Source organism: Podarcis gaigeae, assembly GCF_964106915.1.
Source record: "Podarcis gaigeae genome assembly, chromosome: 10".
Taxonomy (NCBI): domain Eukaryota; kingdom Metazoa; phylum Chordata; class Lepidosauria; order Squamata; family Lacertidae; genus Podarcis; species Podarcis gaigeae.
The window spans coordinates 663539-679222 of NC_139686.1; the positions used below are offsets into that span (position 1 = coordinate 663539).

Sequence of the window (15684 nt, forward strand, 5' to 3'; positions counted from 1 at the left end):
TGCTCTTTGGACCAGTCTGCTTGCATCATGGGGATCATCAATGGATTATTTGGATCATCCATGATGTCATACCCATCTCAGGGGGGGGGGGCTCAGGAAGAATCTCCTGCCACGTGACTGGGGGAGTCTGGGGGCTGACGGGGGTCAGACAGGGCTGCTGTTTTGCTCTCCTTACTCTTTCAGCTCAGGTTTTACTGAAATGGGAGGATTCATTGAGGAAACGGGGCTACGTTGCAAAGAGGCAAATGTGTATACTTTGTAACCACCCAGGGAGTTGTGTTGCAAAGGCCATTTGCAGAAAGGCTCCTATTGTATCACCTGCGGCTACATGCCGGAGTTTGGGTCTTTTTGCAGAAATGTGTCTGTGTAAATGCACTTATCCCCGTGGATTCATAATGGCATGACATTAAATCCCATGAGATGTGCAAACTGGCTGCTCTTGGAAGCACCACTCTACAGCCCTGCCTGATGCATGCTTACTTAGGAGTAACCCCTACGCGGTTCAAAGGGATTTGCCGTTCCATCTGATGCACGCTTACTCAGAAGTAAGTCCCCATAGTCGCCTTTGGCTGGACTTGACCAGGGGTCCTTTACCTTGGGTAACAGGGGCCAGCTCCAGCCCCTGCTGGCTGGTCACATCTTCCACGCCAAGAAACTGGGCAGAGCCTTTAGGAGCCTCTGGCTGAACCCGCTGCTTTTCTCCCTGGCACCGCCATCTCCACGCAGGTGCCCCCTAGGCAGATTGGCCTGCAGTTCCCCTCAGTGCCAGCCAGCACGATGCCTGCACTCAGAAAAGCTGGAGGGCACTGGCTGAAGTCTGGGAGCCCTCGGTGCCAATGCGCAGCTGCTTTGCTTTTCCTTAGCCTGGCGGACATCAACACAGCACCCTACAGGGGGGTGGTCTCTTGTTCAGATGCCCTCCCTGGGGAAGAGTCGGTGGCCACAGTGAAGTGTGCCAGGAGGGGCCATTCAGAGGGCAGTACAGCACAGCCAGTGGGGAGAGTGCCTTCCTTGGGTGGGGTGGGGGGAGATTGGATGGCCCCCTGCTGTGATGCTTAGCTGAGATTCCTGCTATGTTGGGGGTTCCACTAGATGACTCAGGAGGGCCCTCCCTACTTTACAGTTAGAAGCCCCTGCACTGCCCACTCCACACCACCCAGATGGGACTCTCTTGTCCAACCCCACATGGCCATTCCTCTGTCTGGATGGGGAGGGGGAGATAAGGTTCGCCAGCACTGCAGCCCCTAACTTCCCCTCCTCACGTTTCAAGCTGGGGCAGAGATGCAGATGCTCCAGGGTCTGGGCTGGCCACAGGCACCAATGGGTGAGGATGTTGAGCCTTTCTTTGGGAGGGGGGTGTTACAGAAAAATCTAGGTGCGAGACTGCTCAGTCCCCCAGCTCGTCGGGCTGACCCTGCGGGTCCCTGCGGAATAAAGGGAGGAGTCCAGCCAACCGGAGCAAATAGCTGAAGATCCGAGTTTATTGCGCAACAGGTTCAAAAGGAGATTGAACCCCGAGGATGGGGTGACAGGGACTTTTAAAACCTTCCCACCATATCCCAGAATACAGTTCGTGCAGCATCATTGCTGCATCACTGACATGTCACAAAAGGGGAGGGTTACACATCATTAGCATAGATAGATGTGTTAGGGAAACACACAAGTATAAGATTAGCATAGACAATTATGTCTTAAGTACCCACCACCCAAAAGTACAACAGAAGTTCCTTTGCATGTCTGGAGCCTGAGGCGAGTCAGGTGATGAGATTTGGCTTCCTTTGGCTAACAATGAGCCCAGCAATTGTCACCTCTGGAAACTTCCTGGAGTCCTTTTCAAGGGGGAAATAGCTTTGGAATGGAGGAAACTGGCAAAGGAGATGATTTTATATTATTTTTAAAGCTAGGTAACTTCCCTGAGCTGTCAAGTTGAAAGGATACATTCAGGCATAATATTTGTAACATTTAGCAACTTTAAAGATGTGCCCCCGCCCCCGTAATTTCCGTAACAGCGGAGATCACTTGCCTCCGGCTTCTAGGCCAGGGAGGGGGGAAGCTCAGCCCCCGGCCAGGAGGATCCCCCAAATAAAGCATCTCTGGGTGCTTTGCGCGCCATGCACGGGGCTCCTCCGGGTGAGAAGAGGGAGAGCTGGGTGCCCTCGGCCTGCCAAGGGTTAAACAGAAACGAGCTGGATTCCTAGAGAGGGCAGGAAAGAAAGTCGGGGAGGGCAGGTCCTCCAGAGCAAAAGCCCCTCCCCGCCTCCCCAGACTTTTCCTGCAAAAAAGGGGGTGCTTTTGTCTTTCCCTGCAAATGCGACCCCGGTGGCGACTGCTGGGATCCGGTGAGTCTCCTCTCTCTCTCCCCAGAGGGTGCACTGGGGGTCCCAGGGCCGCAGGGGAGCGAGCATGTGGGGAGCCTGTAAGGGGGGGACCCCCAAGTCAAGGAGGGGAGGGTCCTGCTAGGGAGGGGCGAGGTCGCAGGATGGCGGCAACTCTGCTCTTCCTTTGCATGGATGCGCAACTGGACCCTTTGGGGAGGGTCTTTGGGTCGAAGGGAGGCGGCGCGGGAAACGCTTGGGAATGAACCCCGGTCAGATTGATGGACCAGTCACGTTTATGAACGGAGGCTGCAGCCGCACGGAAACATTCCGACATGTAATCAAAATCTGCCCTTTTTCCCTTATGGGGAACACAAGAACCCGTATAGAGTCCTGACGTGGGTTCCCTATTGATAGGAGAAAATAACAGAGGCCAAGCAGAGAATATTGAGAAGCAAAGCAGCTCGTAAGGCTGATCTTTATTGATCTGTTGCAACAGGAAAGGAGGAGGACCCAGAACCAAAGCGTGCCTGCCCTTATATAGACATTTTAAATTCCCTGCCCTGGAGCTCCAGACCACCCCTCCATACATCATACATACATCACAGAAGGGGTGTAACCCAAGACCACCCCCCACAAACATCATACCTACATCACAGAAAAGGTGGTCTACAACAGAAATTTGAATGCTGTTACAGATAGGTAGCCGTGTTGGTCTGCCATAGTCAAAACAAAAAAAATCCTTCCAGTAGCACCTTAAAGACCAACTAAGTCAGTTCTTGGTATGAGCTTCCGTACAAGAAGTGTGCATGCACACGAAAGCTCATACCGAGAACTGACTTAGTTGGTCTTTAAGGTGCTACTGGAAGGAATTTTTTTGTTTTGAATGCTGTTGTTTTTCCTGTCTGCCAGGTTTTCTGAGAATGCCTTATCTGATTCCCTTTACTGGTAGTCTGGCCATTCCTTTGAGATGGTGATTACTAAATTCTTGTAACAAGGAAGTTTTGTTTTTTTTTCACCTCCCCTCCTTGCAGAGAAACATTTGGCCAGCTTGGGAGTCAAAATGGTTTCAGGACTGTCTTCCTGTGCTGCTTCAGGCATGTGGTTTATATATTTATGTACGCGTTTGCTTGGTACTTTTATGAACATTTATTATATATTAAAGACCTTAAAATTCTTATAACAAACGAAACCCTGTGCCAGAAAGAAAGAGTGGATGTTGACAGATGGAGGTCTCCCAAAGGAAAGTCTTTCCATCATGCAACATGCACTGAAACCTCTGGAACCGAGATGGCTTTGAAAGAGGACGAGGCCAGTTGGCGGAGGAGCAGAGGGCGAATGCAAGGCTTCGGAGTCCCAGTTGCGGGGAGTCCTTTGCTGATGAACCCCGGGAAAATCTTTGCTCCCTTGCCTTCTGCTGTTTGACCCCTTTTACCATGCGAACTTGACCAGACAGGACGTATCTGACCTCTTTAAGGCCAGGCCACGCGTTCAGAAACCTTCTGTTCCGTTTTGTAACCCAAGATTTCTGCCTGTGTTTTCTTGCTGCTGCACGGAGATATGCATGAATCTGAACTTGGAAAGTTTGTAAGTAAAAAACCATCTTCACTTACCAAAGTGTGTGGTCTCTTCTATGCCAGAGGGGTAGAAAGGGGAAGCGCTGGTAGCAACGAGATGTTGAAAAATGTCTCATAGCCCATATCCCGGTGCTTCATTTCTTTGCATGTTTTGTAACTTTCCCCCCAGATTTATTTATTTAATTTTCGATATAAAAATTTACACTCACACCACAACATGTTATATAAAGAAACACAGGGTTCCCACGAAATCCCCTGGGCTTTCCTCCTCCCCCTTGTGAGCCTTATTGTTAAACTTTTCCTACCGTATCTTTTGCAATAATTCAGAATTTTTGTATCTCTGTTGTATCTGTAGTTCTCGTTACATTACAAGTATTATTGAAATCGCACTGTTTACAATGGTTTTTTAAGATAAGTTATAAATTTTCCCCATTCCTTATTAAAGTTTTGGTTTTCTTGATTTCTTATTTTTCGGGTCATTTTTGCCATTTCATCGTAGTCCATCAACTTGATCTGCCATTCTTCTCTGGTAGGGACTTTGTCTTCTTTCCATCTTTGGGCCAAGAACATCCGCGCAGTCGTCGCCACATACATAAACAATCTTTTCTGTTCCCTTGGAATTTTAGCACCTATATTTCCTAAAATAAAAACTTCTGGCTTTTTAAAATAAAAGTTATTTTAAACATTTCCCAGAATGCTTTTGTTACTTTTCCTGTCCACCACATATGATAAAAAGGGCCTTCTTTTTCCATACATTTCCAACAGATATTTGTAGCTGTCTTATACATTTTTGCTATCTTACTGGGAGTTAGATACCAAAGGTACATCATTAATATATATTTTTCTTTCAACATACAACATGCTGCAAATTTCAGATCATCTTTCCATAACTTCTCCCATGATGAAATCTACATTGTACCCAAAATCGCTCACTGTATTATTACAGATTTAACTTCTTCAGCTTTTGTATACCATTCTAAAATTAGTTTGTACATTTTAGAAAGTAATTTTAAATTATTCTCTAACAATTCTTTTTCAAACCTTGAGATTTCATTACTAAATCCATTCTTTTTATCCATCTTAAATATATCATCTAGTTGGTGATATTGTAACCAATCAGTTAATAAATTTCATACGTCCTCAAAATTTTGCAATTTCAACTGTTTTTCTACTTCCGTTAACAACTTTTTATTGTAGCCTGATGAGGCTTTGCCCTCGGGCGGGAAAAATATTGCGCCTAGGAAAGGGAAGTGGGAGTCAACAGACACTCAAGGAATAGTTTTGGAGAAAAGGCTTTTATTTCTACCATCCATGAACTGGTAGAAGGAGCAAGTGTGATAAGTCACAAAAAGCATGCTCGAAATTCACAGTCATGTGCACAAGCATATATACCCCTTTCCAGTTCCATCCTCCTTTCTCCTCCCTCAGGAGTCCTCTGAGCATGAACAGAAAGCTGTCTTGGGACTCTTGGGACTCTTGGCACCCTTCCCAGGAAAGGGGTTTCAGAGTGTTCAGATATGTTTCAATCTCTTGTTCTGGCATGGTTCCCGGATAGAAAGTAAGTTGCAATGTGGTTCTTTAGCAAGGCCAGAAGGCATCAGAAAGGCCTGAGAAACAATGGACTGTGTTCCCTACCTTTGTTGCAATCTTTTTAGTTACAGCAAGTGGAATGTTTCTGATGCTTAGCTAATGCCTTTTAGCTGCTGAGAAAAATGATTTTGAAAAGCTCTGAGAAGCTTTGAGCCTGCTTTGGTGGGGGGTGACTTCGGGCCTAGGTGAGGTCACCTGTCCTCACCTTCCTTCATTATATGTTGCCCAATCGTTTCTGGTATTTAATTTTTTCAAGGATATTGCTTCTAGTGGGGAAAGCCACCAGGGTGTTTTCTGTTCTAATAAATTTTTATATTTCTCCCATACCATATAGATTGGTTTTCTTACAAGATGATTCAAAAAATCTTTATGTACTTTTGCCTTCTCATACCATAAATATGCCTGCAACTAAACCTGTTATCATGACCCTCCAGGTCTAGAATATTCATATTTGTTAATGTTATCCAGTGTTTTGTAAGTTTTTAAACTGCTGCACCTCTTTCTTACCAGAGGCTGTGCTCACTCTACGTTTGCCTCCACCAAATTCTTTTTAATTAAGCAAATAATATTAAATAAATACTGACAGTCTTCTCATGTCATGTGTATAACACAAAATTAGCACAATAAATTTGCAGGTATATCTACAGCTGATTCATCTCACAGAAATCCCTGCAGTTGCCGGCACATTATGCATAGTCACTTTCCTTCTAGAAGGGCTAGCCCAGGCATAGGCAAACTCGGCTCTCCAGATGTTTTGGGACTACAACTCCCATGATCCGTAGCTAACAGGACCAGTGGTCAGGGATGATGGGAACTGTAGTCACAAAACATCTGGAGGGCCGAGTTTGCCTATGCCTGGGCTAGAGGTTTACTTCTTTTTCTTCCTGACAGTCAGTTTTATTGCAGAATAATGTGCAAGCTTTGTAGAATTTGCTAACACCTCTAATTCGGACAGACAGAACTTGGCAGAAGATCAAGGGGTTCCTTCATCTCTCTTGGAGGCTTCCTGAGAACACAAATGGATGAGCAAGACTCATCAGGGCCTGAAGCAGGAAGAGGCCATGCCATCAAAACAGGGAGCAGTGGGGCATTTTGGGAAAACTCTGTGCAGAAGATCCTGGGTGAGAAGAACACCCTCCGCTCAGAGGTGCAGAGCCAGCAGTTCAGGCAGTTCTGCTTCCAGGAGGCCAAAGGACCTCGAGAGGTTTGCAGCCGACTCTACAACTTTTACCATCAATGGCTGAAGCCAGAAAGGCACACGAAAGCTGAGATGCTGGACCTGGTGATCTTTGAGCAGTTCCTGGCTGTCCTTCCACTGGAGATGGAGAACTGGGTGAGGGAATGTGGAGCGGAGACCAGTTCCCAGGCAGTGGCCCTGGCCGAAGGTTTCCTCCTGAGTCAGGCAGAGGAGAGGAAGCAGGTGAGAGAGACTTTCCTAAGCAGCTCAGAACATGAGGGAGAGTCTCCCTAAATTTTCTACTAATGGCCCACCCCTTTTTGGAAAGCATCCAAGGAATGAGTTTGGATACCCCTCAGGTTTTCAGCTCAGTCATTGCTAATCTTTCTCCCCATTTTCTGTTCTGAATCCTTGTTGCTATTTCAGAGACAGGATCTGTTTGCAGGAATGGGTCTGGATTCTTTTAAGACTGAAAGCACTCTGTTGGACACCAGAGAGAAGCCACTGGGTAAGGAGGAATAAGATTTTTCTCTGTTTGGTTCCATTCTGTGGATTTCAAAACAGACACATGGGTTCTTTTCATCTTTTGGCGGAATACTGTCCAGGAGCCCCAAGGAGGGAGATGTATTTTTAACACAACTAATATATGAAATGGGTGCAAATGTCATAATCCATTCAGCAGGCAAGACTTTTCCAAAGGCCCGTTTGTAGTTTGATATGTAGTGTTTCACCTCTAAGAAAAGCATCTACTCCTGGCTTTCCACTAACCTCTGTCTCTCACAGGCAACCAGATGATGTCAGCAAGACCTCCTCTTCCATCTATTCCTGGTGGTGAAGGAGGAGCAACGGCTGTGGAACCAGATGGGGTAGGGGAAATGAGTATTGTGGGGAAGGGGCAGCGGGGAGGGGCAGCCAGGGTCCCTCCAGACCCAAGCAAATCTCTCATTTTCTTAACAAATCTGCCCTGAACTATTTATTTTAGAAGGCTTATGTGCTTAGAATAAGGAACAGCCATCTCACCTTAACTCGCCTTCTGAATGTTGCTAATATGATTCACCAGTCGTTTGCAGTTTTATTTCTAGATTTATTATTAAACGCAAACACAGGCTTCTAAGCAGTTTACACACCATACCAAAGTGTGTGGGAATGTTCAGGGCGGCAGGAGAGGATATATTGTTTATTAATATCCTTCCTGCAGAGACGCAGCTGGCGCTGTGGTCTAAACCCTGAGCCTAGGACTTGCCGATCAGAAGGTCGGCAGTTCGAATCCCCATGATGGGGTGAGCTCCTGTTACTTGGTCCCTGTTCCTGTCTACCTAGCAGTTTGAAAACACGTCAAAGTGCAAGTAGGTAAATAGGCACTGTTCCAGCGGGAAGGTAAATGGTGTTTCCGTGCGCTGTTCTGGTTCGCCAGAAGCAGCTTGGTCACGCTGGCCACATGACCCGGAAAAACTGTCTGTGGACAAATGTCGGCTCCCTCGGCCAGTAAAGCAAGATGAGCGCCACAACCCCAGAGTCGTTCATGATGGGACTTAACTGTGAGGGGTCCTTTACCTTTACCTTTTCTAAATATGATTCCTAACTTGCGCTAGCAAGCAGGGTGCATTCCCTCTTTACACAGCAGAAAACTGGTTGCAAACTTGTGTGAGTTTCTTAAGACAATAAGCAATTCAATCTGGCTTGTCCAGATTGAAATGTGTTCTGATATTTTCCATCCTAATTGAAGAAATACAGCACAGTCTTCTTCATAAGCAATAAAAAGAAAGTTTACTGATGATCAGGCAGAGCACAGTGTGTTCCCTGAAGGCAGACTTAAGGCTGAAAGTTGCAAGCATATAAAAACAGGATCACCCCATAAGGGAGATGACCTGGGGGACTGCTTTGCTGGCAGCCAGGAGTTCAGTCCAGGAAGTTTGCAGGACGAAAGGAAGATGGAAAAGAGAGAGAGAAAGGCAGTATGCCTTGGCCTTTTCCCAGGTCTGGGAAGGTCACGCCCACCCACTAGTCACATGCAAGGAAGGATGCTCCAGCCCAGGAGGAACAGGAAGTTTTGACTAGCGGGACCAAACATCCCCTTGCATGTCCACTCTAGCAAAACAAGGAATGTAGTATTTGACTGCTCCCAGTGGATTACATCCCACAAAGGGGCCAGGATTCAGCTAACCAGCCCCAAGAGTTATGGAATGGGGCTTTTGCCCGAATCTCCTCCCCCTTCCTGTGCCCCCGTGTTTCTCTTAAAGTTGACTTCAGGGTATCAGGTTCCTCCAAAACAGCACACAGGGAAAGGAGAGCGGCAATGCTGGCACAGACAGAGTGATTTGAGGAACACATTGTGGAGTTCCCCCATTTACACTAAGGTTAATGTCCATCATTAAAATGCACACTAAAATAATTCCATTAAGATATTTAAAGAAACACCCACAATTAAAATGTGCAGCAAAACGATCCCATTAAAACAACACAGCAGAAAGCAATAGAGCAATTTATAGTAGATCATCTTCATTCTGACTAAGAGGAGGACCTTTCTCTTTCTCTCTTAGGGTTCGGTGTGCTTTGAAGATGTCGCTGTTCATTTCACAGACGAGGAATGGGCGTTGCTGGATCTTGACCAGAGAGCTCTGCATAAGGAAGTCATGGAGGAGAATCGTGGGATCATGGCCTCTCTCAGTAAGGCTCCCTTGTGGATCATAATATCTCTTCGGAAATTCCACGCATCTCTCTCTGTGATAAGCCTGTTGACATGCAACCAAGCAAACAGGGGCAATTGGCAGGCCCCCCGCTGGCTCCAGCCCACCGGCCGGTGTGCCAGGTAATCTCCAGTCCTTGATGCAGCATCTGCGACCCGAACTTCAGAAGCTGGGGCACGCCACTCAGCAGAGTAAACACTACGCAACAGAAGTGGAAGAAGAAGTTGTGTGAGCATATTTGCAAGCAGTTTATTCAGCATGCAGCAGGACAAAAGGAAAACATGTCTGATCTCCTTCGTGTCCAAGCAAGACAGCAAAAGCAAAAGCTATACGCTAAAAGAAGTTTCCAGCAAGCTGTGCTGGAGTGTAAACAGACATGTGACACACAACAATTCCACACGTCTGTCCTTAAGGTGCAATGGAATATCCCAGCAAAGCCTCCCCGATTTTGATGGGACTCAACAGGGCCACTTGCAGCATCTGGGATGCAATGCTAACACCCCCACGACTCACCTTGTATGGGGGGCTGTTGATTATTTTGTCTGTTAATATTGTTCCTCCTGTTGTTTCCTGTTGTTTCTTTTTAGACACTGATCAGGCTGGTCTGAACTGCTTTTTTTCTTCTTTGCTTCTGTCTGTTTTTGATTGACTAAAGAGAGGACAGCTATTGGAGGTGGAGCAGATTCCATGATTGGGCAATATCTATCCCAGGAGAGAGACAGGCTATTCGAATCTCAGGTTCTCATAGGTATTTCTGTTAATGCCAGCAATCAAAGGCCATGAACCCTGGAATAAGACTTTCCATCTAACTCCCTGTATCACAAGTGTTAATGAGCATTGCTCCATAATTGGGAACTCCCATTTCTTCCCGAGACTCTAATCCATCTTTTTCTTCATTTCAGGTGATGATAAATGGGAAAATAAGAAGGGAGACTGTGACATAATTCACATGGTGGATAAGCCATATCAACATTTGGAGTATGGAGAGAGCTTCAGCCAGAGCTCCCATTCCACTTCCCATCAAAGAAATCCCATTGGGAACAAACCTTATCAATGCTTGGAATGTGGAAAGAGCTTCAGTCGGAGGGAAAGTCTCACTTCCCATCAGAGACTTCATACAGGAGAAAAACCTTATCACTGCTTGGAATGTGGAAAGAGATTCATTCGGAAGAGAAGTCTCACTTCCCATCAAACCACTCATACAGGAGAGAAACCCTATCAGTGCTTGGAATGTGGGAAGTGCTTTAATATACACACAAACGTCCGCCGACATCAGGTAATTCACAGCGGGGAGAAACCGTATCAGTGCTTGGAATGTGGAAAGAGCTTCAATAAGAGCTCCAATCTCACTTCCCATCAAAGCATTCATACAGGGGAGAAACCCTACCAGTGCTTGGAATGCGGAAAGAGCTTCGGTCGGAACTCCCATCTCACATCCCATCAAAGAATTCATAGAGAGGAGAAACCCTATCAGTGCTTGGAATGTGGGAAGAGCTTCCCTTGGAAGGAAAGTCTCACGTACCACCAAAGAATTCATACAGGGGAGAAACCCTACCAGTGTCTGGAATGTGGGAAGACCTTTACTACAAGTGCAAACATCCGCCGACATCAAAGTATTCACCGTGGGGAGAAACCATTTCAGTGCCAAGAGTGCGGAAAGAGCTTTAGTCGGAAGGAAAGTCTCGCTTCCCATCAAAGCATCCATACAGGGCAGAAACCCTACCAGTGCTTGGAATGCGGAAAGAGCTTCAGTCGGAACTCCCATCTCACTTCCCATCAAAGCATTCATACCGGGGAGAAACCATATCAGTGCCCGGAATGTGGAAACAGGTTCAGCAGGAGAGCCAATCTCGCTACCCATCAAAAAATCCACAGCAGGGAGAATAATAGAATGGTAGAATTGCAGAGTTTGAAGGGACCCTGTGAGTCAACTAGTCCAACCCCTTGCAATGCAGGAATCTCAGCTGAAGCATCTGTGACAGACGACCAGACGACCTCTGCTTAAGAACCTTCAATGAGAGCCCACCGAGGGAGTCTGTTCCTCTGTCAAAGAGCTCTTGCCTAGTGCAGAATTTCAGTCCATGTGTTGAGTGGTGCTCTGAGCTCCAAGCACAGCAGTGGGCAGATGGTAGCAGGTCAGCGCTTTATTGACCGGCTTAAGGCAAGTGGTAGCTGACCAGTGAGGCACTGAAACACATCAACAAAGGCAACCTGTAGCTCTCATATCTTACGCCAATCAGGTCAAGCTTTTAACCCGTAAATGCTGCCTTCAGTATTGTTTTTGCTGCAGGGAAGAGGAGGAGGCCTCTTGTCAGCAGAGCTGAAATGTCAGCCTGACATCGTTTGCTCCATTTCCTTTACTATTTCTTCGCCGTCTGCTTGAGGGCTTTGCAGAGTCAGAGCGCACACTCGGCATCTCACAAAGAGCCAAGCAGGACACACCTGGGCTCCTTGGGTGTGTGTGTGTGTTGCATCCTGGCCTGCTTACGAGCTGTGGAAGCACCCTAGAATCACAGAATCGTAGAGCTGGGGCCCCGAGGGTCATCTAGTCCAACCCCCTGCAATGCAGAAATCTCAGCTAAAGTCTCCATGCAGGATGGCCACCCAACCTCTGCTTATAAACCTCCAAGGAAGAAGAATCCACCATCTTCCGAGGGAGACTGTTCCTCTGTCAAACAAAGTCCCCCTCCCCTGACACTTTAGCCTTGGCAGCTGAGTCAGTCTCAGGTTTGCCCAGCCAGCCCCGCCGTGCTTTGCAAGGATCCTTCGACAATACACAGGGTAGTGATATAATACCAAAATGCAAAGTCACACAAAATATTCATCACCAAGGGCTACTGCTTCACAATAAGGAGTTCCCAACTTCTCTCTTAAATATGTGAGTCCTGCCAGCATCTCCCAAGGAAGGGTAACAAATAGAAGGCCTTTTTCTGTTCTTCCCTGCATATGGGGACAGATTTTCATACAAGTGATGGAGGCTGGGATTAGTTCTACAAACCTTTTGTGATGAAATTCGTAACTCTGTCATTTTTTCTACCTTTATAGATCTGCCCGTTTCTCTAAGCTACGGATGCTTAGTCTTCTTTGCGGATGTTTTATATATGGGATATATTCTCACGGTAATTCTTTTCTCCCCCCCCCCCCCAAAACGGAAAAAAGAAAAATTACAAACATCAAATTCAACATCCATATTCATTTTCTAACATAAACCTATTACACAATTAACAAAATTAAAATATACCTAATTACTCTAAACTTCTCTTTGCTGTATACAAATACAACACAGTTAGAAATTTTATATTAAAGCTTTTATATCATAAATAATATTTCAAATTTCCCTATACCCCTGTTTCCCTTCACTCATGTGTGATCTCATTTTTTAATTTTTATTTTTACTTCTTCTGTCTTCTTGTGTTGTTAGATTCTCACCGTAATTCAACCATTCCATATGGAAATAGATGGTGACTATAATTGTTGTTTTTATCATATCAGCTCAATGATTAAGCCCCTTTGTGGGAAGAAATGCTGATTGTACTGTAAAAGCATCTGGGGGTTGACTCGCGAGTTGACATTGCTTCTATCAAATACACGAGTGATTGCAAAGAAAAAGACAACGTCTGAGATTTCTCCGTTTAGACTCCTTATTGTGGAGCAGTTGCCCTTGGTGATATATTCTTGTACGACTTTGCATTTTGCAAGATTCCTAGCAGGTGCGCCAGAAAGTGGCACCAGGATCAGGGCCATTGCCCAGCCCTGCTCTGGGGAGGAGGAAGCAAGGAAGTGTCTTCCCAGCTGAGTCGGCTTCTTCTCCCGCAGAACATCTGGTCCTGGGTGAAGGACAAGTCTGAGGTTGGTTGAACTTTTTTTATGTATGCTACAACAGCAGCAAGAATACTCATTGCAAAGTATTGGAAGACACAAGAACTACCCACCCAGGAAGAATGGCAGATGAAGGTTATGGACTATATGGAACTGGCGGAAATGACTGGCAGAATCCGAGACCAGGGAGAAGAGTCGGTGGAAGAAGATTGGAAGAAATTTAAAAGACTACTTACATAAATACTGCAAAATTAATGAATGTTAGAATGATGTCGGAATGAAGTTAAGTGGTTTTAGCAGCAATGTCATAAAGGAGTATGTAAAAATGGGCTGTTATTAGTTGAGAACCCAAAGTTACAATACATTAAGGTAAGGGATTAAGATAAAAACAAGGAGGGAAAGGATTTGCTGAATTAACTAATTGAACTGGAATACAAAAAAAGGGAGGTGTGAGGAGGTCAGGGAAACAAGCAAATGAAAGACAGGACATTAAAAGATTGATATGTTTTTAACTGCTTTTTTATTTTTCTGTACTTTGTATTTTTTCTTTTTTTTCTTCTTTCTTTTATTTTGTAACCTTTTTTGAAACTTTAATAAATATCCTTTTAAAAAGACAAGTCTGAGGTTGAGGTGGTCGACCTGGTCCTGAAGCTCCAGGTAAGCAGGATGCTCCCAAGCGAGTTGCGCCCGATGGGTGGAAGGTGCCCGGATCGGGGCTCTCTCCTCGAGGGCTGGCTGGCCCCTCCGGACTCTGGCCAGGCCTGGTTTCAGCCTTGGGAGTCCCCTCAGGAAATCTCAGCGGACGAGAGTCAGAGCTAAACTCCTACAGATCCCTGAGCTTTTGCATGTGGGCAATAACTGGAATCCTGAAGGAGGAGGAGACCCTCTTGGCTCGCCGGGCGATGTGTTGGTCCCCGTCTGTGGGGACAGGCAGGCAGGTGGTGCCTGTTGCCAAAGGGAGAGAGGAGCAGCTTCTCTCAAGGTGGGCACTTGGTACGTCAGAAAGAAATGGCGATACATGCATTTGAAAGGATGCGCTGCCCAGTTCACGGGGTGGCTTCAACCACTCACTTTTAATGACCTGATTCTGCCACTTCCAGTGGACTGGTCTTCAGAATATAAGAACCTGAGACTGGATCAGGCCACAGGGGCCCATCTCAGCCAGCATCCTGAAGCTCCAGGAGAAGCTGGAAGCAAGATGCTCCCAAGTGAGTTGTGCCTGATAGGTGGAAGGTGCTCGGATCAGGACTCTCTTCTCGAGGGACAAGCAGCCGCAGGTCTCTGCCCTGCTAGAATCTCACCCTTGAGAACCAAAAGGGGCACAGCCTCTACTGGGGGGCTGAGCAGAGACTTGTTCTGCTTTACAAGAGAGGAGGCCTTTGAAGGAGAAAGGCAGCATTGTCTGCCCCACAGTCTCTCTCTGCCCCCCCCTGACAAGGGCTGCTAGCCGGGACGTATCCTCCCTCAACTTGCCCCTTGCTGCCTGAAGTCAGGCTTTCTCTGTGGGGCCCACCCAGAGACTGTAGGAGGGGTGGGGGCAGCATCAGGCTGGCACTCTGCCAATGGGACGTCTGTCCTTTTCCCTGCAGCTTATCTAAAAAGCATTCAGAAATATACAAACTGAACCCACTGAGAAGGGATGGGCAGTTTTACAGCGTGCTATGAGTTAAAAGAAAACTATATGAAAATGATGTATAGATGGTATTTGACGCCTAGTAGGTTAGCTAAAATGTACAAGACTGAATCAAATACCTGCTGGAATGTAAAGAGAAGGAAGGAACCTTTTTCATATCATACCTACAGGACCGCCTCTCCTGGTATGTCCCACGGAGGACCTTACGGTCTTCAAACAAAAACATCTTGGAGGTCCCAGGCCACAAAGAGGTTAGGCTGGCCTCAACCAGAGCCAGGGCTTTTTTGGCCATGGCTCTGATCTGGTGGAACGCTCTGTCCCAAGAGACTAGGGCCCTGCAGGACTTGACATCTTTCCGCAGGGCCTGCAAAACGGAGCTGTTCCACCAGGCCAGGGCACAGTTTGACCCCCTCTCTCCTTTGGTAATCCTCATAGAACTCTAGCCCAATGGTTGCCATTAATTTGACTCTGAATTGATTTTAGAATGATTTGATTTTAGAATGTTTTTCAATTAATTGATTGTGATTTTATGTAAACTGTGTTATTTTTACTGCTGTTAGCCACTCTGAGCCCGGCTTCGGCTGGGGAGAGCAGGATATAAATATATTATTATTATTATTATTATTATTATTATTATTATTATTATTATGATGTGGTGGCCATGTAAGATAGTAAAAGTCTTCTGGGAGGTGATTTCAAAGAACAGAAAAAAACCTCTTTAGGTATGCTGCTACTGCTGCCCAAATGGTGTTTGCCCAGAAACTGCAAGAGGAAAGCGTTCCAATGAAGGATAACTGGCAACTAAAAAGGATGGAGTAGCAGAAATGGTGAAACTTACCGGAAAAAAAAGAGCGAAAGATGAGAGGTTTCTTAGAACAGAAAGGGG

The 15684-nt window shown here is 46.2% G+C and overlaps 1 protein-coding gene and 1 long non-coding RNA gene across 2 annotated transcripts in view; one reads left to right on the plus strand and one right to left on the minus strand.

The window, feature by feature from the left end:
• LOC310826024 (uncharacterized protein) overlaps window positions 1-12510 on the plus strand; it is a 67923-nt gene extending 55413 nt beyond the window's left edge. The window contains exons 2-6 of the mRNA XM_083700463.1: window positions 6438-6902; window positions 7086-7167; window positions 7443-7525; window positions 9200-9326; window positions 10249-12510. Of these exons, the coding sequence (XP_083556589.1) occupies window positions 6501-6902; window positions 7086-7167; window positions 7443-7525; window positions 9200-9326; window positions 10249-11351 (1797 nt within the window). The 5' untranslated portion in view covers window positions 6438-6500 and the 3' untranslated portion in view covers window positions 11352-12510. The remainder of the gene's footprint in view (window positions 1-6437; window positions 6903-7085; window positions 7168-7442; window positions 7526-9199; window positions 9327-10248) is intronic.
• Window positions 1-15684, minus strand: part of LOC310826287 — a 430259-nt gene that overhangs the window by 16362 nt on the left and 398213 nt on the right. The window lies entirely within an intron of this gene.